Genomic DNA, 23,799 nt, shown 5'->3' on the forward strand with positions numbered 1-23,799 from the left:
ATAAAAGAAGAAATTTTTGGCCTGGAGATGTAGCACAGTTGGTGGAATGCTTACCCAGAAGGCATGGTACCTTGGCATCTACTCCCCAGCTGTGCATAAAAATGAAAACGGTGGTATGCACCTGTAATCCCTGCATATGTGTAGGAGAGGAAGGACTTTAGAATCTGCTCTGTAGTCCACACTAGCTTCAAACTTAATCCTCCAGCTTCGCGGTCCTAAATAGCATGTTTCAAGACACATACCAGCGCATTTGTTTGATTTTTCCTTTTAAAAAAATGTTGCTACTAGCAAGCTTAAAATTACATGTGTGGAGCCGGTCGGTGGTGGCACACGTTTTTAATCCCAGCACTCAGGGAAGCAGAGGCAGGTGAATCTGTGAGTTCGAGGCCAGCCTGGTCTATAGAGTTGGGTTTCAGGAAAGCCTAAGATACACAGAGAAACCTGTCTCAAAAAAACCAAAAGAAAAAAAAATGTAAGTGGCTACCATATGTGACACACATACAAGCTTTCCATTGGATGGTGCTTCTCAAAACTGGTCCATGGAGGAGCATCCTGGCCTTGGGGCCTCCTGAGAATTTATCAGGATATACTACAAGGAAAAAAAAATGATGCAGAGTTTGAACTTTGTAAGACCTCTAGTTAATTCATGTGGAGGAAGCACCAGTAAGGTTACATTACCTGTATGTCCAGGTGGGAGTTTCTTCGCACAGCATTAGATAGTGATCTTTAAGCTCCATGCCCCAATATCTTCCCTTTTTTTTCTAAATCTAAAAAGTCAATTAAAACCCCCACTGCACATCCTCAACCAGAGGCACTCTGTTCTTTCAGGCTGATTTACAGTGGCGTATTGGAGGAAGTAGAAATAGAAGACAAATCAATTCAGTGTGCTAATCATCCAGGTCCAAATTCAATAGCATATTTTTAAATAGTACCTACATACAAATTAAATCATATTTCATTAAGAAATACTTAGAGTTTATAAGGCATCTTTTTTATTAAGTAATATAAAATATTAGCCAGAAGAAAACAGTTAAAGGATAGAGTTCTTTGATAGGACAAGGTCACAGAGAAAGGATGGTGCAAATATCTTTAAATGTTTGAGGGTTTTATATGAAAATTAGATTTTTGTTCTCTTTTGTAAGCACAGAACTTGAAGAAATGGATGAAAATGAAGTGTTTTAATACAAGGAAAACAACTACTTCCTAATTGCTACTCTGTAAAGAAGTACTTCTCTCTAACATGAGCCTCAAGTCACATTCTAGGAGGCATTCAAGAGGAACTGGCTTTGTCAGAGAGACAACTGCATCTTCCTCCCCTTTCACATGGCTGACACATGGTTCTGCTGTCTTGTTTAGCTGGTGGGGAGAAGTAACAAGACCAGATAGAGCAAATAGGCTGAGGCTAGATCTAAATTTCAAGCTTTCACCGGCACACACTGACCAAGCGCTGGTTTGGAGTTGCTAGTGACTAAATGCTGACACTCGACACTCGGTAATAGGAACACAGGATGTTCCCCTACACTGCCAAGAAAATGGTCTACTCCACCTGCTGAAAAAGAAACATCCACAAAGACAAACACAGATATGGCCTGGGGCAGGGCAGAGCCAGAGCCAGAGAAAGGGAGGGAGCAAGTGAGGCTGTGGAAGCAGGAAGGTGTCATCAATCATAGTAATCATGGAGTTTAAAATGATAATATCCCATTGAACCAGTGGAGGGGACCACCTACATCATTAAAGCACAGTGATAAATAAGCCACACTGTCTTTTTGGCAAATGTTTCTTCCAGAACATTGTTCCCTTCAGACACCTCACCTTCCAGTATCTAAAATTAACTATGGACACACACCTATGTGTCAGTGCTCTCCCAACCCTTGTCCGTTTCCTTTGCCTTACTCTTTAGTGCAATGCATTCCAATGCAACTCCCTGTCTTGATTCTAAAGCATCTCTGCTCTCCTAGCTTTGACAGTCCCTTATCGAAACATCCGAACTCCCAAACACATTTGTCTTCTAACACTAAATATCACAAATAACCAAATAACAATTACTTCCAATCTCCTACATTTCTCCTGCAAACGCTCAACTATATTCTTGTTGAAGACAAAACTGCGAATATGCTATCCATTTCCTAAGTATGGACCCTTCAGCTCCTAACATGTAAGTAAAGGAGGTTTATCAGGACACGTGAGTGAAGCTGCTGTGGAAAGCTGAGCTTAAGAAGCATATGATGTTCGAAATCGATTACAAGAGAATGCCAAGCTTCTTCGAGAACTCTTATATCTGACATATAAAGAAGAGCAAAATGCGTTGACCTGGAAATGGGTCTAAAATGTACTGAACACCTCTCCTCTCCAAAGAATAAAAGAGAAGCCAGGCAGAGTTAACACGCTGAGCTTCAGAATGCTGAGAGCCAGCAGACTGATGTGTGGAATTTAGTCAACATATCTTTTAAGCTTTTACTTTGTCGCGAACTTGTTGGAAACTGAGTAAAAATTAATTATCTTTCTCTCTATAAAAGGTTACAGAACTTGGAGGATCTTTAAGGGAATTATCTCCACAGGAGATTCCTACAGGGTCAAGAGGAGATGCCGCGTGGCTTACATAACATATCAGAGTCAACCAGCAAATGGGAATCCGCAGTCTTAGCTAAAAAAGCAATTAGGGTTAGCGAAGCCACTGAAGTCATCAAATGCTTTGATGCAGCAGCCACTGTTTCCATCCTATGCCCCCACCCATCCAAAAGACTTTCATTGGAATAAGTTCTCTTGGGAGCCCTGTGGTTCCTGGGCTTCCTTCTAATCCAAAGAGCTTGAAGAGTTGCCAAATTTAGCTGGTAAGAAATTAAGCCGGTGAGGAAATTAGTGTGCGAGAACATAGCTTTAAGTTAGGAAAAAGGTAGACTTTCTAGGCGCATTTGCCTTTCCCACCAGGGGAAAGCTCAGGAATAACATGTGCTGTTACTGGTTTGAGGCATGAGGCTCAGGTTTCCGACTCCCACTAGCAGGGCCAGCTTCAGCTTCTTCAATCTGCAGTTTGCTCATCTTGCCAGGGTTAGATTATTATCAGTCTTATTAATTTCCCCTACTAGTAAGAAAAACCTGAACTTTTCTTGTTTCCAGGCTCCAGACTTGGAGCACAGAATTAGAAGAAGATCCATTAGAAGAATCCCAGAGAGCAATAGACTTATCAAAAATCAGAGGACTAATTTATTTTTGTAAAGAATGGTTCTTTGTCCCTGCCCTTGCTCATATGACCCCTCCTCCCTCTCTTCAACTAAGCTCCAGGAGCTCAGTACAGTGCTTGGCTGTGGATCACTGCATCTGCTTCCATCAGTTACTGGATGTAAGTTCTATGATGACAATTAGGGCAACCACTAATCCACTAACAGGAGAAGGCTGGTTTGGGCTCCCTCCCCACTATTGCTAGGAGTCTTAGCTAGGGTCATCCTTGTGGATTCCTGGGAATTTCTCTGGCCTGGCACCAGGTTTAATCCTAGCCCCATAATTGCTCCTTCTATCATGATATCTCTTCCATGGTTCTCCCTCTAAGTCCCTCCCACAACTCATCCATTTTAACTCTTCGTGTTCTCATCCTCATCCTCTCTCTTCTATCCCCCACCCAGTTTACCTAGGAGATCTAGTTCCCCTTTGGGGGACTTTCCATACCTGTCCCTCATAGGGCACTCCTTTTTACCTAGCTTCTCTGGGGTTGCAGATTGTAGCCTGGTTATGCTTTGCTTTGTGTCTAATATCCACTTATGAGTGAGTACATACTGTGTTTGTCTTTCTGGATCTGGGCTACCTCACTCAGGATGATTTTTTTTTCTAGATCCATTTATTTGCATACAAATTTCATGATGTCTTTGTTTTTTACTGCTGATGGAGAAAACCATAAAGACAGCTGACCCGAGATAATGGGAGCTCAGGGACTCTGGAATGACAGGTGGGTGACTTGCATAGGACCAAACTAGGCCCTCTGAATGTGGGTGAAAGTTGTGTGGCTTGATCTGTTTGTAGGGCCCCTGGGAGTGGGACCAGGATGGTTGCTTGAACTGGCTTTTCAGAGCCTATTACCTATGACAAAATGTTGTAGGAGCTAAATAATCACAAAGAAACTATATTATTTAAATGACTGCTTGGCCCATTAGCTCTAGGTTCTTATTGGCTAACTCTTACATCTTAATTTAACCCATCTCCACTGATCTGTGCATCACCACAAGGTTGTGGCCTACCAGCAAAGTTTCAGCACATCTGTCTCTGGCAGTGGCTTCATGGCTTCTCTCTGACTCCAGTTTTCCCTGCCTAATTAAGTTCTACCTTGCTATAGGCCAAGCCAGTTTCTTTATTCACTAATCAATAAAAACAACACATAGTAAAGAGACCTCCCACACCAATAAAATACCTTGCTCAGTCAGTCTTGATGAAGAGAGAAGGGGCCTGGTCCTACCTTTACTTGGTATACCAGACTCTGTTGACTCCCCAAAGGAGGCCTCACCACCTCTGAGGAGTGGATGGAAGGTGTGATGTGGGGAGATGGAGGATGGGAGAAGAACAGGGAGGGGGAATGGTATGAAAGACATAAAAAAAATTAAAAAATGATTCCTTGTAATTCTTGATAAATGGATGAATAAATTGCCTCTGTCCCCAAATCCCATTTCCTTAAAGCTTATTTTATTTAGTACTTTGCCTTAATGTAAGTAGATATATTAAAATTATTATTAAATCCATAAATGATTAAAGTTTATTTTAATGATGCTCTCAATCTTAACTATGATGGATGTGGCTGTAGCTACACACAGTTAAGAGCAGACTTACAGAATCGTATCAGCGCCTCAGTGCATCCCACCTAGCAGGAAGAAGAATTTCATATGTAACATCTGGGAAAACCCTGCAGCATGCCCAAGCCCTCCCCTTCAATGAAAGAAGCCCTGTTAGAAAACCAGGTGAGTATGATACCTACAAAAATGATCTTCATAGCAGAATCTCATCTCCACACTCCATACATTGCCTTCTCCGATAGGATGGGAATAAGTACATTCCTCCATCCTTAATCTTAAAAGGGGAAGGGCTGAAGTCAGTCAGGTAATAACTCACCTGCTCAAGGTTTAAGAGTCATTGTGGACAATACATAACAAAGTCAGAATTCCATCCTTCTGACCCCCAGTTTAGTGCCTCTTCCTATTCACTTCCTTGGAGTCCTGATCCCATTATCTCTTTTTTTTGTACACAGGAAGTCTCTAGTGCCCAGATGTACTTTGAGCTGTAGGGAGCTGGTGTCACTCAGTGTTGCCAGGAAGCACATGCTGCCTCAGATGACCAGAACTGACTTCAGGTGTGCAGCTGGCACATCAGAAAGTAAACCCCTCAACACAGCTGACAATTTTTAAATATCCATAAGTGATACAGAAAATAAAAGCCAGAAGAGAGAAGATATAACAGATGATATAGCTGTAGGAAGCAATACTTCAGATAACTATTCTTCAGGGTAAAAGCCAGAGAGTTCATCACTATTTAATAAAAAGAAAAAAATCCCTGGGCTAGGAACACCGCTCAGTAGTAGAGCACTTGCTAAGCACATATCAGAGACTGGATCAGTTTTTGTCACTTCAAAAATTAATAAATATTATACTAAATCAATTTCATAATAAGAAACAACTTTTAAGAGACAAAATATCCAATTATCTAACTTTCTTAGAATTGAAAGTGATTCAGATTCCAGGTTTTCTTTAAAAAATATTTGTATCTTAATAGTGTAGCATACATACTCTAAAAGTTTTAAAAATGCTCAACATATTTACCCTAAATATTATGAAATAAAAATTTATAATTCCCTAGGGTCATCTTTTCCAATTTATCTCCTTCTATGAAATACCTAAGGTAGAATGTTTTGATGCTGTGCTCTCAGAATGAAGTTATTCACCCATCGCTACAGACCCGAGTTTGTGTGAAGCAGAGTCTAGTACATTAGCCATACAGGTCAGTAACGATGTTGGGATCATTTTGCATAATATCTCAAGAGTTTCTGCAGCAGAACTCTGTTAAACATTTATCCCACATAAAATTTTCTCATACTTATGAACTGTACATCAGTACCTTATAATATCCATTTGATTCAGAAAAATATAGCAATATACAAAGCAGAATACTACAATTTTCCAAATTAATAGTTTTAATTATATAGTTCAACTATATTAATTACACATGTGAACACTACAGAGTAATATATCTGCTAAAATGTTTCATACCCAAGGTTGCTTTCAGTCAATCTAAAAAGTTTTGGGAGATATAGAAACTCTATTGTTTCATATAGTAGAGACAGCCCTTCCTGATCATAATTTGAAAACAACCATATTAGTTATGATATGCAATTAACAGTTCCATTTTCATATAGAGTAATATTAACATCTATGTGTGTGTATATGCATGTGTGAATTATAAGGAAGCAAATCCCATTAGGTACGTCGTATTTAAGTCAGCATTTGTTTTGATCAGAGATATTGACAGCATGCTTCCTGGACTTTATTTTCAAAACTATTAGCAGGTAGCACTGTTAATGCCAATTTCTGGGATGAAGTTGGCAGTATTTCTTTAAGCCACTCTGTAAGAGACCAGAGCTTCTTCAGGAGCTGTCCTCTTTAGCCACTATGTATGCAGTTGTTACATGCCCTAAATGTGCTTCCCTTCTATAACTGGGGTGCATTATACTGACATAATGATGATATTTTATTAGATACATTGCTGTGGGTAAATGAACCACTCTTTGTCTCAGGCCTGGGAGTCTGATAGCTTCTATCAATATCTATGGAAACATCACAGGTTAACATGGTGTTCTTGAGCAGGTGATACATTAAACTCTTACAGAGTGGGTGTGCTACTTACTCAAATCTAAACTCAAAATCAGCACTTCTGATGTGGGATTCCCTTCTGTATGCTGTGCATACCATTGGTTAATAAAAGACTGCTTTGGGCCTATAGCAGAGCTACAGAGGAATAGAGCCCGGGGGGGAGGGGGACTAAGCTGAATGCTGGGAGAAAGGAGGCAGAGTCAAAGAGAAACCATGGAGCCTCTGCCAGAGACAGACATGCTGAAATTTTACTGGTAGGCCACGACCTCATGGTGATGAATAGATTAATAGAGAGGGGTTAAATTAAGATGTAAGAGTTAGCCAGAAATATGTTTAAGCTATTAGCCAAACAGTATTACAAATAATATAGTTTCTGTGTGATTATTTCGGGGCGGAGAAGCCAGAAATGAAACAAGTGGCCTCCTTACAACACACTTCCTCCAATGATCATGCTCAAGAATTTTGTTCTTTGCTGGGTTTTTCATTTGTGTTCTAAAAAATCTTGGAGATATTTCATGACTGTATGTTTTGGATAGCAATGTGCCACCTCCAAACTCATCATCCCCTTTTTCATGCAATCTGTTGCACTTTTCTTCACATATTGTAGCCTGTAGGCTTCTTAAAGTCTGGTTGTCTTTGAATGTGATGCCTATTATCTAAATCCCCAGTGTGATGCCCAATTTGTTAGCAATCATTTCAGAACACCCTCCATCACGTGAGAACTCAAAGGAGTGGGCCTGTGTTAGAGATAAGGAATGGCTACTCACACTCACCTACCCTAACAGAAAGGCTGCCAATAATGTATCCAATGATTGGGCCAGCCTCTGCTAGCTCCTAAATACTGACAACTGCATCTCTCTGCAGAAAGAACGAGTTATATAACTATTGTTGAAAGAAACTTTCCTGTTAGACCAGATTACAACTCTAATTTTACAGATGAGGAGGCTGAGGCATTTTCATTTGAAAAAAGAAATTTAAAGGCAAAGCCCTTTGCTCTTCTAGGATGTTAATTTAATCTTGCATTTGAAATATGCTTTTTATACACCTGAACTGTAAGATGCATGGTAATATAGCCATGTAATCTGATTTCATGTTTCTTCCTCCAAATTGGGTTTGGTTTTCTTATATTGTGGGTTGATATAGTCACCCCCATTCCAAATACATGGACGGCATGATGCTTAGCCTGTAGAACTGTCTTAATAAATGTATAAATAATTAATTTTAAAATATGAATAATTTGTACTTTTCGAATCTTTCATGGGTGAGGTGCTGTGATTTGATTTTTCTCTTCTTTAAAAATGGATCTTCCTGAGAACTCTAATATTATTTCAGTTTTATAGATGAAAGAGCTAGAGTCTTACAGAGGCTGAGCAACATCCCCATCATCATACACCTAAGGAATGGGACAGCTCATCCCAAACCTTGCAATCCCCACCTCAAGCTTAAGATCTTAATTACTAAACATTTAGACCTCAGTGCATCCAGAAGGCACCACATAACCCACTGAGCGAAAAGAAGTGTTCTGTCACTTACATTTAAAAGAAATACCAAGTATTCTTTTGTTTCTCAGTATCAATGGAGGAAGCTTGGGCATGTGGGGTCTTAACCACTCAGTGGTGTCTGTATTTTATTTCCTAAAGTCTGCAACTATGTTGTGGAATCTGATAGCTCATTCAGCCTATTAAAGTGGAAAGATATAGACAGATGAATCCCATCTGTAGAGCTATGCATGGAACATGTGACTTTTCTGGATAAGGATAAGAAAAAGAGGGAATTTCATTAGAAAACTCTCATTGACATTAATTTATGAAATAATGCAAGAAACGGTGAAAGAGAATAATAACTAGAACAGGCAGATTGTATTTCCAGGTATAGATAAATTTTCCAGTAGATTGAGCATGAGCTAAAGGCCATTGGCAGTGAACTATCAAGGCATGCATTACTTTTCTATTGTGAGTCCTTGGATAAAGAGATAACTGTAGGTTTCTAGGCACAGTAAGAAAATCCCTAAGGATCTGGGAAGACAGTAAAAAATACAATGTGGGCAACACCACATTTAAAGTATCTATAGATATTCAAACTGCAACATATGTCATCTAGGTCTGCATACCATATCTATAAAGCTTTGGGGCACCATGGGCAAAGTTTGTTCAGGGTCATAAATATGATGAAATTCTAAAGAACAGTCCATCTTTGGAGACAGAAGCTCAAGAGCTCTACTGTACAACATGGTAGCTACAGTTAGTAGTCACAGGCTAATAGTATAGAACAGGGAGTCTCACCATCAAAGAAGATGACACAGATCCTAAATATTTTGAGTCAATCATCCCTCAGTCTTCACATATCAAAGCATTTAATTGTATACTAGGTACACAAAGCTGTTTATTAATAAAGAAGAAAAAGCAGAATCTAAAAATGACCATCAGCAGGGAAGTGGTGGCGCACGCCTTTAATCCCAATACTTGGGGGGGGGGGCAGATGCAGGCAGATCTCTGTGTTTGAGGCCAGCCTGGTCTACAAGAACTAGTTCCAGGACATGTTACAAAGCTACAGAGAAACTCTATTTTGAAAAAACAAAATAAAATAAAACAAAACAAAATAAAATGTCTATCAAGGGTGACAGTCATACATTCTCTATCAAGACATAGAGGTCTTCGAATTAGAAAAAAAATCTAAATACAACTGTTTTTCCAGCTTTTCTCTTGATGTTGGAAGGATTTTTTTCTCAAGAGAATCCAAGAAAATGTCTAGAAGATACTAAGAACCTCTTAAATCTACCTGACCCCATAGGGATCCGATAAGAGTGTTACAGAATATTATTTTAAGGTGTGTTAGTTTTGTCTATGCTCTGAAACATTTGCTTAATGATGCAAAACTATGTTTGATTAAATAAAATTCACTTGTGGACAGGAGGCTGCATCAGCAATTAGCCGACAGGAAGTGGTAGTGAGGAGCAGGTAGAGAAGGGTTTATAAGGAGGGACAAGAAGAAACACGAGCACTTCTGGAGACACACCAGAAGGAGAGGAGGTGAGCTAGGTGAGCTGCTTGCTCTTCAGCCTTTCTGAGGAGCAGAATTCCACCTCAGCCTTTGAATCTTGTGTTCTTTAGAGGGACAGAGATTTAGTTAAGTTCCCGTGTAGCTTTGTAGGTGCCTGAGGGAACAGAATTCCCTCAGGCTGCAACTCTTGCAGCCTAACCACTGCTGATCAGGGCAGAGATGTAGTTGCTGATTTGGACAGCTGTGGCTTAAAAAAGCAGCAACAATTAAAAATGAAGACAACAGGTAAGTGAATCTTCCTCCTGAGAACAGGATCTAATGAGGAATTAAAACTGGAGCACGGGGAAATGCCCAAAGAGAGTTTGGAAAGAATAGTAAAACTTTCCTGGACGAAGGTGGGTTTAGTAAAGGGATATTTTCACACTATCTCACTTTCTGGGCATTTACACATTTTAAAAGACTTAGGAAATGGATTTGGAAGCAATAACTTCGTGTCAGAAATTCTGCTACCAAAAGGAACCTCATCATGGCTTGGCCCTCAAAACAAATCCACTCTAGCAGACAAAATGAAGTCAAGTGAGATATTTAACTAAAGACTGTCAACATATTAGGCTTTGTATTTTTTTTTTCTGACTGTGGAAAGGAATATTTGACTATTCATTAATGGAGTACAGGGTGTGTGAATGAGCAAAATGAAGAGGAAGGTATCTCAAAGTCAGAAGAATTACCTCCAATGAAACCTAAGGACACAGGCAGGCGTTTGCGTACATTAAAACGTATCTACTGAGTTCTTGTCTACATTTTCCCAGGAGATGCGTGAACTGCTGGGATGTCTGCTGTGATCACAGAAAGTGTGCTTATTCTTAAGATTTATGCAAGGTGGAAGGAGAAGAGCGAACATTTTAGGAACTGGATGATGAAAACAGAATCAGGGGGAAAGCAAGATTATAAATGGAAAGAACAGTAATAAATGTGGAGAAAAATGAAAAGATGCCCCTTGGTCCCCACCTTCCATCACACCCATATTACACTCCGCCTATAGTGACTAATGGTTGATTTGTCTCCTTCTTTCTTTCAGAACATAGCCATCAAGTCTAATGGCTGACACCCGTTCGAGAACAGAGCCTATGTGAGAATTGGTGTCAGTGCTTTATGTGGGCAGTGAGATGTCATTGAAAAAATCTATACTCATATCCATTCTGGACTCTTGACAATTTTCCCCTTCTGTGATGCTACAAGCTTTGGTTCCAGTAACATATAGCATGGAATTATTAACTTAGTTGGGCTAATTTTAAAAAAAAATGTCAGTATATATACATGTACACACACACACACACACACACACACACACACACACACACACCCCGAGGAGGAAGAACACTTACTTTTCTTCTTTACAAAATCAGATTAAGCCAGACCCGTGTGTCAGCAAACATATCTATTTATATACAAGCCATTTTCCCCATGAACAATGTAAATCACCTCCTGATGCTACCCTGCGTCTTGTTTTCCAGCTCTGTCATGCTCTCAGTTAAATCCTGTAAAGTATTCCTTGAGCTAAATAAATTGAGAAGTATATGATGTCAAGAAGCGCCTGATAATTTTATTAGTGATAAAATAGGAGCTCTCCAGTAATTTTGCTAATCATAGTAATGTAATAAACATGCCCACATCACACTAATGTAAGTTTGGTACAGTTGGTTTAGAAAATCACTGAACATAGATTTTTAAGAAACAAGCAAGCACAGTCAATAAAAATTAACCTTAATGTAGACTTCCAGTGACCAAGTTGTCTCTCAACATTAAATAATCCTTTTTCCTGTACAAAATGCTTTATATTTTTTGAGAGAATATTTAAGCTATATTCTCACTTATGTCTTTATCTAGTTCTATTTGTCAAGCTATCATCTGTCTATCAATCATTCAATTAAACAATCAATCATATGGTCTATGTTTGCCTCTATAATAAAGTAAAGTTCATATGTATGTAATTTTTACTAGCTTTCTTTCTGTTATTTCTAGAAAATTTGCCTACACTGCATAGTTGCTTTTATTAAGATTATGGTTGGGTAACTTTCTAAATTTGTCCTTAGACAAGAAAGATGGCGTCAAACTCAACCCTGAACTATTCGTGGACTTTGGAATCCATTACAATGACAAAAATGACTTTCCATTTCCAAACACCATCTCACAGTTTAAGTGTTTGAGATACTAGCAGAGAGAGAACACAGTCTAACAAAACAGATCGAATAGGTTCCTGAAGCTTTACTTACGATGTCATCCTTCCCTCCCCCTGCTCCATCTCCTCCCTCTCTCTCTCTCTTTGTCTCTCTCTCTGTCTCTGTCTCTCTGTCTCTCTCTCTCTCTCTCTCTCTCTCTCTCTCTCTCTCTCTCTTGTTCTCCTTCTTTCTCTGCCTCATTCTTTTTGCTTACTAATAGGATGTGTCCCCCAACATTCACTCCCGTCCTTCCGTCACTGTTTGGCTAACTAAGGAGTATGGAGGTGAGCCTGTTGGTATTATATGTCTGTTCTTCCCTGCTGACTTTCTCCTGCAGCCATCATCCCATGAGGAGGAAATTTCCAAGGTGGAAGTACCATGGTCCAATGAACTTGTTTCTTTAGGCTCCAATAGGAGTCTCGTCAAGTGTTCTGTTGTGACTTAGCAAGGGCTTTCTCATTCAGTTGTCTGTTTCTTCCTTAACACAAACAAGATGAAATGCTACCAGTTTGTTTACACAGCTTGCTTAGCTCTTCTTCTCAGGGTGACGGTAAAGGGCAGTTACTAGTACTCTCCCCATGAAACTTCATTCTCACGCTCAAATGTGCTTATTGACTTCAAGGCCAATTTCTATAGACAAGTAAAGGGCATCTCTAGTCCTTGACAAGACTGGGAATATCTTCTTGCTGCACAGCCAAGTAAGTTTGCAAATAGGACTTGACCACTATGAGAGTTTCCTTGGCATATTGACATTTTAATATTCTTACAAAGAGCTGAGCATGAAGAATTCATTCTCTGCTTTCAAAGCCTAATCCTATTATCCAAACTAAAGCCTTAACTCCGGAGTAGTACAGAAAGCCTGCTTTCCCTAACACCTGTAAATTCCCTTACTCATTTAGTTCTCCTCAGAATGGTTTATTTACAGGGTCACCTCGATACACAAGCATCAGTCCTTACATTCAGTTACTATGTTCTCTCCACCTATAATGAAAACGGACCTCTGACAAGCATTGGCTCCTCCATGAGGATTACCATCAGGGGTTCTTAAATGATTTTGACCATGTGGGACATGATCACAGTACTTGAAGAAACCAAAGCATAATTGCTAACTTGCTTTCCTAATGAAAATACAGGAGATTATTGGAGGGATACCTTTATAACGACAACACCTGGGACATAGACTGGAGTAAATCTGGCCCGGGACAGACTGCTTAATTTTTTTTAAAGAGTCAGAAGAGTTGGCTTCTATCTAAGACTAATAACTTCTATTTGATCTCCAAAACCCAGATAATATAAAGACAGAACTGATTCCCAGACTGTGTCCTCTGACTTACACACAAATGTGGCACACATGCATGTGTACACACATAAATAAGTTACTTTATCTTAAGTTTTTTTTAAATGAAATGTCCTTAGTTTGGGCATTTATTACTACTTTAGCAACTGAGTTGGAAATAGTTAAGTTCTATCGATCTAATTTGATAATACATCACTGTCCTATACTATAGAAACTCAAAGGTTATCTTGTATTTAATTTGAGTGTAGAAGAAATTTGTAAAATTTGGGCTTGTCCAAGATTCCCTGTGAAAGATAGTAAGAATGAAAGAATTTACCAGAAAGGAATGTAATGGACAAATGTTCCTGTTGGTCACTTACACTAGGGAGTGAAATAAAACCTTTTAATAACTACTACAGAGTAAATGAAACGCTGTCTCGTGCCTTCCTTGTGGCTGTGCTCTGTTAGAAAAGAGCTTTTCTTGCCATATTCAGCTTTCAACAAAAATACATGGTTTAGTCACACATGAGTGTGTTCGTAACCCCAGACAACCCATCCCCCAGAACCCAGGGATTCTAGAGGGCTCAGTGTTTCCACATGAACCCAAGTGTTAATTCTGACGTGTGCCTGGGGCCTAGGACAGTATCTTCATTTTCCCACGCTTTATTCAGATGGTACTCAGGCTGTAATGAATTGCTCTTTCATTGTGCAGTGTCTGTTTTTCTGTACTAAAACGCCATCTCCTCTGCCTAATCTAATTTGCTTTCCATTGCTGGGATAAAAACACTGAGCAAAAGCAGCTTGGAAAGTGCTTAGTGGACTTACATTTCTATGTCATATTCCACTGATAAGGAAATGAAATCAGGGCAGGAACTCAAGAAGGAACTGAAAGATTATGGAGGATGCTGCTCTCTAGCCAAGGAACACCTGCCTAGGGATAGTGCTATCCACTATAGGCTGACCCTTCTACATCCTCATCAATCCAGACACCCTCTTTCAGATGTGCCCACAAGTTAACCCTATCAAGGCCATTCATCACCTGAAGTTGACAATAAAAAAATGACTATGACACTGCCCGCTATGCAAGTTTTCATAAACAAAGCTGGCAATATGGTTGAAGAAATTTGGAAATAGATTTATTGAAAAGAAGAACATTGTGCTTTATAGAAGAAACTTTAAGAAAGATGAAATTTCAATAGAAGACACAGAGTCAAAGCAGAAAATAGATATTCAAGTCTTCGCCTCCAAAGCTCCTTGAACTGCAGTCATGAATGAAAGGGAAGAAGAGAGGGAATGAGAAAGAAGCAGCCTCCATGTTTGAAAGGATAACCTGGAGCCTTCCGTCTAAATGCTGTGCCTTGCGAGTTCAGAAGAGTTACTGAGTCTTGTTTTCTCTGAAACACCAAGTATGTAAGCTGTCAGTTTTCATCATTGTCATCAGAAGAAGAAGGCACCAATTATTGGTTTTAAGCAGCACAATCTGGAAAAGGTGATCATTTAAACTCAAAGCCGTAGATGCTTCTAGAACTCTGGGATTTTCCACAAAGGTGAAGCTAGCAGGAAGAGCTTCACAGAATATAGGTCACAGGTTACCATCTTCCCAACCAAAGTCCCCAAAAGTTCCACAGCTCAAGTCCATCACACCCGCAGATTTGTTTAGCCTCAATTTTATAAGCAGCTGGTAGAAGTCACAGCTTCCTGTAGAGTGCTAGCATTGTCCTCCACTCTTGTTTATTCAGTCAGTAAATTAGCTAAAATCAGAGCTGTTGATGCTGAGGGAGGCAAAAACCATTCTTCCTTGAGTGGACACTGGACTGCCATGACCCAGTGGTTGTACCCTCACCTATGTGCATATGAGAATCACTAGTTAAACTTAGGGAGTTATTATCCAAAAAGCAGGGCATGAAGTTGGAAGAAAGAGAATGCAGGGTAATCAGGGTAGCTGAAGGTAGGTAATAAGGTACAGTCATGTGGCTAGCATAGATAAGAACAATGGGTTAATATAAGCTACAAAAGCTAATAAGTAGTCTGAGCTAATGGGCCAATCAGTTTATAACCTTATGGATACCTCTGAGTGATTTTCTTTGGGGCTTGCTGGCTGTTGGCTACTGGGCAGGACATTAACCCCAACAAGCAGGCCCCTTCATGTTACATAATACTGAATGGAAATTATTGAAATAAAATGTACAAAAATTTCAAAGAATAAACAAATATTTATTTTCAAGTTAAGAAAAATACTAGGAGAGGTACTGAGGTGGGTTCTCCTTCCAGCCAGTCTCACCCTCTACCAGGAGCTGGCTGCCTACCTTCCTTGGCCCTCGATGAGATGGCTGCTGGTAGACTTTGGGCACAGTACACCTCTCGGGTCTGGATCCCACCACCGCAGACTGGTCCTGTGTCATGCCAAAGTGGGTCTTGTTGCTCCAGAAGAAGAGAGACTTGGCATTCCTTCCATTCAGAGGTTCTCCAGGAATACCTGTTTGGTTTGTTTAAAAGAAGAAGAGATAATGTGGAAAAGTATCCAGCTCTGAAGAAATCAGGCAATGACATCAAACGTGCATGAAAATCTCTTTCTCACTGTGGAGAAAGAAGTCTCCTGACTTTGGATTACTAAATCCCTCTTATTTCCTAGAGTGAATCACACCTGTCCATGGTGGCTACTGACAGCACAAAGTGAATGGACTGAGGAAAGGGAAGTAAGGCAAGCAGTGGGTGTGTAAGACAAGTGGTGGGTGTGTCTCAGCATGAAGTGGAAGATAGAGAAGAATTAGAGGAAGGATCCGGAAACACAATATGGCAGCTGAAACTGTCAATGACAGTTACCAATCAGACTTTCAGACAACTACATGGAAGTTAGTTTTCTTTTTCAGTTAGTGGAGGAATATATATTCTTGAAGACATTTTCTTTCCAAATAGGCAAATTGGTCTCTAACATCTCAATCATGATGGAGAAATCATTTTCTCCCCATTTAACACCTTGACACTGGGATAAACCAATTAAGATGAATTCATTAAAATGTGTGTTACATGTTTATTAAAATGTGTTAACGCTGCGTATGTCACTATGTTTACTCAATGAATATTTTTCAACACAAGCAGCATGTAGCTATTTAAACTGACATAGAAATGCGTGTTCCTGGCTTCTAATTAACTGGTGAAGAAGCATTTTAAAACAGATAAGACTAAAGCAGTAAAATGCAATCGAGTTTATATACAATTTACAGAAAGCAAATCTACCACCATCATACCTGGGGTCCCATCTTCCAACATTATTTCCTTTTGTGGGTTATTACAGCATTCCTCAAGTTCAAATCATTAATATAACCTACAGCATCCTCGTACATACACAGAGACTCATCATCTTCCGGAATAACAAAGAAAACCTAAGAACATTCTCTGATGCCAGGAAAGATTTCTCAGCAATGTGATTGCTTATAATAAAAGTAAAATATAGTAATTATTACTTGTCACTAAGACCATAGTTTTTCAGAAACAAGAGTAAGATTGAAAATCAAGCAGCAAATATGAAAATATCTAAAAATCTTGATAATGATCAAACTCTTTGCAGTGAATACTATCATTCTCAAAAGCTTAGACGTCTGGAATCATTAGTCGGTGCAAAGTTTATTCCACAGATGAAGATGCAGACAATACATCCAGGTTTGTTGTAACTCGATTTTTCTCCCTCACCTCTGTTATTTCATTTCCACACGATTTCCCCAGGCTTAAAGATTTGTGGACAAAGGACGACTGGAAAGACAGTTCAGCTGTACAAGTGTGAGAACCTGAGTTCAGATGTCCAGTTCTCAGGTGCACACCCCAGCTAGGTATGGAGAAATGAGGATGTCCCTTGAGTCTTCTGGCCAGCCAGTCTAGGTGAATACATGAACTTCAGAATTAGCAAAGGACCTTGTCAAAAAAAAAAAAAAAACAAACCCAAAGTGGAGAATAACTAAGAAAAATATCTGTCATTAACCTCTGGTCTCCACATTCATGCACACACACACATACTTACATGAACACATACACACCACACAAAGTAGTATATACAAATATATGAATACACACACACACACACAGGGGTAGGAATTTGTGACAAGGAAGGAATTTGGAGCCCCAAGGTCAAATCTTCCTCCTTATAGGTGAACATAAACAACCCTCTTCTAATTCCTGGATGGTGAGCAGGTCAGAGCATGAAGCAGCACTTCTCCAAAGGAATAACTACAAAGCCACCCATTCCTAACTTCACACTCTACTCCCTAGGGTCGCATGAGTGAAGGACTTGGCTCTGAGCTATGGGACACAGGTAGCTGCATTGTATGGCAAAGTACAGTGAGGTTGGTAACTGGCTGTAGGACTGCATGGTTATTCAACTCTTCGCCTTCAAGAGTTCTTTGTTTTCGACTCTGTTGAAGTTTTTCCATCTAATAAGGAGGTAGCTACAGCAATTGACTCCAGCCCTGTAAGACCGGCAAATGCACCACCACAAACGCACTGCCTTAAGAAACTCACCAACATTATCTGAATAGGAGCTAATTGCTAATTATTAGTTCTTCAGCTTGATTAGCTTGATCTCCACTTCTACTTTCTCATTCTTAAGATGCAGGTAATCACACCAAACACTGAACTTGTCATATAATGAAAGTTAATCCTCTTTCTATTCTATACCACACACACACACACACACACACACACACCACTTCTCCTTTTACTTGAGACAGGGGCAAATTTATTCCAAACTTGCTTTGAACTTATACTTGCTGTATAGCTGAAGATAACATTGAGATTCTGATCCTCCTGTCTCTGTTTCCTGAGTACCCCAATTATAGCTAACTATCATTACATGTGATTTATGTAGTGATGGTAATTGAACACATGATAGGCAAACACTTTACCAACTGAATTACATCCCCATTCCCTGTCTCCTTATGTTATTCTCTGTGTATTTGTCCATTGCTGCCTCACTACACACACACACACACACACACACACACACACACACAATGTGTGATGTCCTTCTGTATATATATTGATTTTCTTGGCTAATGAATAAAACTGTTTCGGTCAATGACTTAGCAGGCAGGAAATCCAAACAGAGATAAATATATATAGAGAAGGCAGAGTCGAAGAGCTGCTATGTAGCTGCTGAAGGAGACAGACATGGAAAACTTACCAGTAGGCTGCAGCCTTGTGGTGATACATAGATTAATAGAAATGGGTTAATTTAAGATATGAGAGCTAGAAATATACCTAAGCTATTGGACAAAACCCTGTTGCAATTAATATAGTTGCTGTGTGATTATTCAGGTCTGGGTGGCCCGAGAGAGAACAGTCTACATACACACACACACACACACACACACACACACACACACACACGCATACTTATTCATGAGGGTTTCATTGGCTTCCTCAATAGTTATATATTTAGTCTTACCTAGCACCCTGTATGCTCGAACATTGTCCTGCCAGATAAGATGTTCCCTCCGGGGCAATAGTGGACCGACTGTTGTAGGGAAATCCAACACTGTCTGGCTGGATTTGAAGCCTACCACAGGAGTGAATTCATGTCTGGCACTATAAATCTGGGCAAGAACGCATGGCTGAGGTGGTCATGAGCCCTGAAGGAACTTATTGCTATTGTCTTACTAAATGTTCATGTTATCCAACTGCCTGAAAATGAGTTGTGTTAATAGCTGTAAATCTGTGGTACTGGTGAAAGAAGCTTATTTTACAGTGGGCAGTGGTGAAGGCAGAGACCTGTCAAAGTAATAAGAATAAGAGGCTGTGAATGTTCAGCCACAGGTTGATCATCTATATCAACCACTTCAAACCTAAAGTTCAAGAAAAATTGGGGAAAAGAGGGAAGAGCAGTGGCTGGGGAAGAGTGCTTTCCTCTGGATGTGACAGGGAGGGTTTCCCACTCAACTCAAAGTCACTGTAGTTGCTGACACTAGACCTATGCAAGATTGAGCTAGCTAAAATTCCAGTGCAGATCAGGAAGAGGCTCCCAAGATTCCACTCCACGCCAAGGAGTCACTGGCAGTTGATGGCTGCTGAGAAAGGAAGAGTGTCCTTTCCTCAGGGCTGCGGCCACTGGCAGGGTGCTGCTCCCACGCTTGGTGCACATTCATGGGCGTACAGACAGCGCTATTCAGAATTTGCTGGGTTTATTTCGCAAAAAGAAAGACAGAACACGGAGATGGAGGGAGTTGTTTTGAGGAGGCTTAAGAGGAGTTAGAAGAGAAGTGTGAGGTGGAAATGATCAAGGTACATTACATACACACTTAGAATTATCAAAGAATAATTTTGAAATCTTTTTAAATTCTAAACATCCTATGTTCTAGACTTTTTAATGCCACATTCCCATTCTAGCAAACAAAATGTTGAAAAGAGCATGGAAAACAGTTTAGCATCATCGCAAGTCAAGTGAGGAACAGGTTACCTTGTACAAACCACTTTTTCAATTAATTTTTCACAACTCTGTAATAATTAGTAATGGATAGATTTTGGAAGTCATTATGAAGAAAAATGAAAAGGAATAGTTTAATGATGGTGATTTTACACAAAGCAATAAGATCTCTGTTGGTAGCTTATTAACCAGAGAGACCCAACTTCTGTTCACTGGCAAGTGACAAAATTCTCTAAAGAAAAATGGGGCATTTGTTACTATCACTATTGTTTCCCATCCCTGAGAAAATACCAACTCAGCAAGGGGCAAAGGGGACAACAGAGCGGTAAATGGCTTTTGCTCCTTTTTAAATACGTATTATTTCTTTCTTTCTTTCTTTCTTTTTTTTTTTTTTTTTTTTTTTTTTTTTTGGTTTTTCGAGACAGGGTTTCTCTGCAGCTTTTTTAGAGCCTGTCCTGGAACTAGCTCTTGTAGACCAGGCTGGCCTCGAACTCACAGAGATCCGCCTGCCTCTGCCTCCTGAGTGCTGGGATTAAAGGCGTGCGCCACCACCGCCCGGCTTAAATATGTATTATTTCATAGTCTTTGCTCATCTCTTTTCACTTTATGTTTTCCAAAAACCTCAGTTATGTTTAATCAAAAATCACCCAGCAACCATGCGAACCAAGTGCCCTGAACTCCACCAACCTGAGAGAGAGTGTCTCTAGGATCTGACAGAATAAGAAATCAAAGGAGTGCGCTCAGCTAAACGCTACGCTCTCGCTTCTTCAGGAGTGCTTGTGGTGGCAGTCCTTGGCAAATGCCAGCTCCTTAGCCTACGACATTCTCTCTAGTGGATGAGTCTGTGTCGATGGCCAGGTTTTACAAACCCTGCTTTCTCACTCCAGCACCTTGCAGCACATCATCATGCGGCTCTCCTGCTGAGGAGGGGAATATGGAGCCTTAGAAACCAGAGTCCCATGTCCTCCGGGGAAGCAACATCCTGAAGGTAGCTGTGGGAATGCCTCCAGCGGAGTAGATGAATACCAAAGGAAAGAAAGGAATAAACTTCCATGCCTCCTCCCCTGGCATGTGTATAAGATCAATTTGTGTTTTCCTAACAGTCTGACTCAAGAGAATAAACATGACAGTTTATTTGGGATGTTATGGTGTCGGGTAGGATCCAAAGTGAATTTGGTTTGGCTCTGCTATTACTGTGAGTAGAAAAGCCACAAAGTCGACTGTGATAAAACTGAATGCAAGCTCAGTGAAAACAGGTGCTCTGTCCAACTTGGGTATTGCAAGAGCCAGCAAGCACTGGTACTGGGTGGAGGAACCGGATCCTGGGCTGAAATAAAAACATGTATCTTCCAGTGGTCCTGGTGATATTATCAGTGGTGCCTGTCCAATAACACTTCTCAATATCAAGGTATTTACCAACCAGTTGATTTATAATTACACTACTATAGTTTCACAAGGTTAAATTTCAACACTTTGGAGCGATGAAAGATTCACAGAGGGGAGGAGATGAAAGTCGAGCAGCAGACAATCTAACTGTGAAAATTCACATCATTACTAACAGTTGCCAAAAACAAGTTTCTGAAAGGGGAGGGAGTTATTTTTCAAGAAAGCCCTGAAATCAAATCCCCCCCCCCCCCATTGTTGCTATGTCAGTTCTTTTTGGGCAAATCTACTATCTACTCAGGTGGTCACAACTCAGGGGACCCTGATGTTAGTGAGAGAATACACATCCAGTCACTCTAAAAACCCACACAATAACAAGGAGGGGGAAGCTAAGACTCCAAATGTAAGTTACACTCAGGCAGAGCTGAGTGAATGGACAAGCAGGGACCGGAGACTGAAGCCAGAGAAGACCTGCCAAGCAGCTCTACCGGGAAAATAGAAAGACCTGCCCAGAGAGGCCGTTCATCTCTAGGTCATGCTGTGTTTACCCACACTTTTCTCTGCAGTGGCATTCTGACTTCCGGCTCTGTGCACATTGTGAGTGACTTCAGACAACAGGGAGCCTGACAGATGCCAAGACCCAGGGAAGACATGTGCCTTCCCGTGGGATAGGGAGACATCAGAGTTTCGGTATCTAATATGGCATCGGACCAACAGGAAAGAGACAGACAGAAAGAGAGCCTCACCAAGGAAGACCTGAGTCCTGAGTGAAAAGAGGCAGAGAACAGAGGACCAAGTAGCTGTCAGGGTTCCAGCAGGTCGGTGAACAGGTTCAAACGTCAAGCTGAGAAGGCTTGGCTCCACTGTGGTGGGAGAGATGCTCTAAGCCTTAGAGTCTAAGGGCAGAGACCTGAAAGCAGGCTACACAGAGAGCCTTGCAGGTTGGTGTAAAGGCAATGATTTCCCAAAGGCGAGAGGAAATTATGGGAGGTTTGGCGGGCAGGGATGGGGTGGCGGTGGGTAACAACAGGACAGAGTAATTTAAGGGCTGAAAGAATCATCCAGGAGAGGAATGAAGAGTGGGAGTAGGTGGGGAAAGGAAACATGAGGGAGAAATCTTTGTAAGCCCAGGGTAGCTAAAGTGCAGAAGTCATGGTGGTGGGTGTGTAGAGAAGCAATTGCATTCTAGATACACGTTGAAGGTGGAAACAACTTTCTAATAGATTAAATGCTGAGCAATTCAGCCCTTTTCTGTCTGTTTACATTCTGGAATCTATTTTCTGAAACATGAACTCATGCCTGAAACTCATTGGTAGTCAATCAGTACATCTGCATTCTACATAAATGTTAAGATTTGATATGCTATCATTCTCAAGTGCTATCCACAGCCTAAATAATAATAATATAATAATAACAATAACGACAAAGTAAAATCAACAACATTATGAGGCTTGGGACCCAGTTCAGCAGTTAAAAGCCCTTGCTGCTTTTGCAGATGATCGAAGTTCAGCACCCACGTTAGGTAGCTCAAACCACCTGTAGCTATAGCGTCAAGAGAGCCAACATCCTCTTCTGGCCTCTATGAACACCTGCATATAGCACACACAGGCACCTGCACATACACATGTATATACATAATTAAAATAAAAATATATCCTAAAGCTAAAAATTAAAAAGTACCATGAATCTAGAAGGCTGAGGAGGGGTGAGGGTACTGGGGGAGTTGGAGAGAGTCGTGATGGATGGCTATCGTTCATATAAATTGTACAAATTTCAAATAGTCAAAATATTAACCATTGTAAAAGAAACTAATGTTAACTACTCTCAGAGCAATCTTCTAAGTGTGGAAACGCATTTCTCATGCAAATGCAAATGACAAAAATCTAGGTTAGGACAGGGCAACTTGAAGTCCTGGAGTTAAATAATAAATAACTCTGGCAGCTTGACTTTCCGAGTAACATCCAATTTAAGGAATTCTGTAACTAAACCTATCCCCTCTACTGAGAGACAAAGGAAGGGGAAGTTTAAAATCCTCTTTCTTTTGGCAATGAGTACAGCTCTCCTAAATGAGCAGAGCTAAAATTAGAAATGAAGAAGCGTTCAGCGACAATTCTTGAAAAGATCTCCATCCTGCCAGTGTGTCACCTAAGACACCAGCTCCACGGCCGCCTCTGCCCTTCCAGTCTAGGCTTTGATACTTTCACAAGGCTTGGGACTGCTCAAAGGGTGGACTTCCTCTCTCCCTGTCTGGACAGCTAAGATGTGAAGCCAGGAATACGGGGTAGACTCTTAAGTGAATTGATGATGACAGATTTATAGAACAATTGCATTAGTTAATGGTCATGTTTTGATTGAGCACATATCGATTTGCAAACACTCCTAGAATTGAAACCCCAGTGAAGGGTATTCCAATTAAATGTGTGCGTGTATTAAAAATCAGTGCTCTACAGCGTGACTAATTTATGATAATGTCTGTTGTCCTTTGAAAGTTGTAAATGCACTTGGAAAAGAATTAACTTGTCTCTCTCTCTCTCTTTTTTTTTTTTTTTTTTTGGTAAACAGACCATCAGCATAAGGGATAAGGGAACTGGTCAAGCCTTCATACATTTTATGCTCTAGTAATTTTTTATTGGATATAGTGGGCTATTGATTATGGAAAGCTACTTT

The 23,799-nt window shown here is 40.3% G+C and overlaps 1 protein-coding gene across 1 annotated transcript in view; it reads right to left on the bottom strand.

Annotated features, from left to right (window-relative positions):
• The window catches only part of Thsd7b (thrombospondin type 1 domain containing 7B), a 705,347-nt gene that overhangs the window by 491,326 nt on the left and 190,222 nt on the right, over positions 1-23,799 (bottom strand). The window contains exon 4 of the mRNA XM_038349733.1: positions 15,644-15,813. Coding sequence (XP_038205661.1) covers positions 15,644-15,813 — 170 coding nt within the window. The remainder of the gene's footprint in view (positions 1-15,643; positions 15,814-23,799) is intronic.

This window comes from Arvicola amphibius, chromosome 12 (genome assembly GCF_903992535.2).
Source record: "Arvicola amphibius chromosome 12, mArvAmp1.2, whole genome shotgun sequence".
In the NCBI taxonomy this organism is placed as follows: domain Eukaryota; kingdom Metazoa; phylum Chordata; class Mammalia; order Rodentia; family Cricetidae; genus Arvicola; species Arvicola amphibius.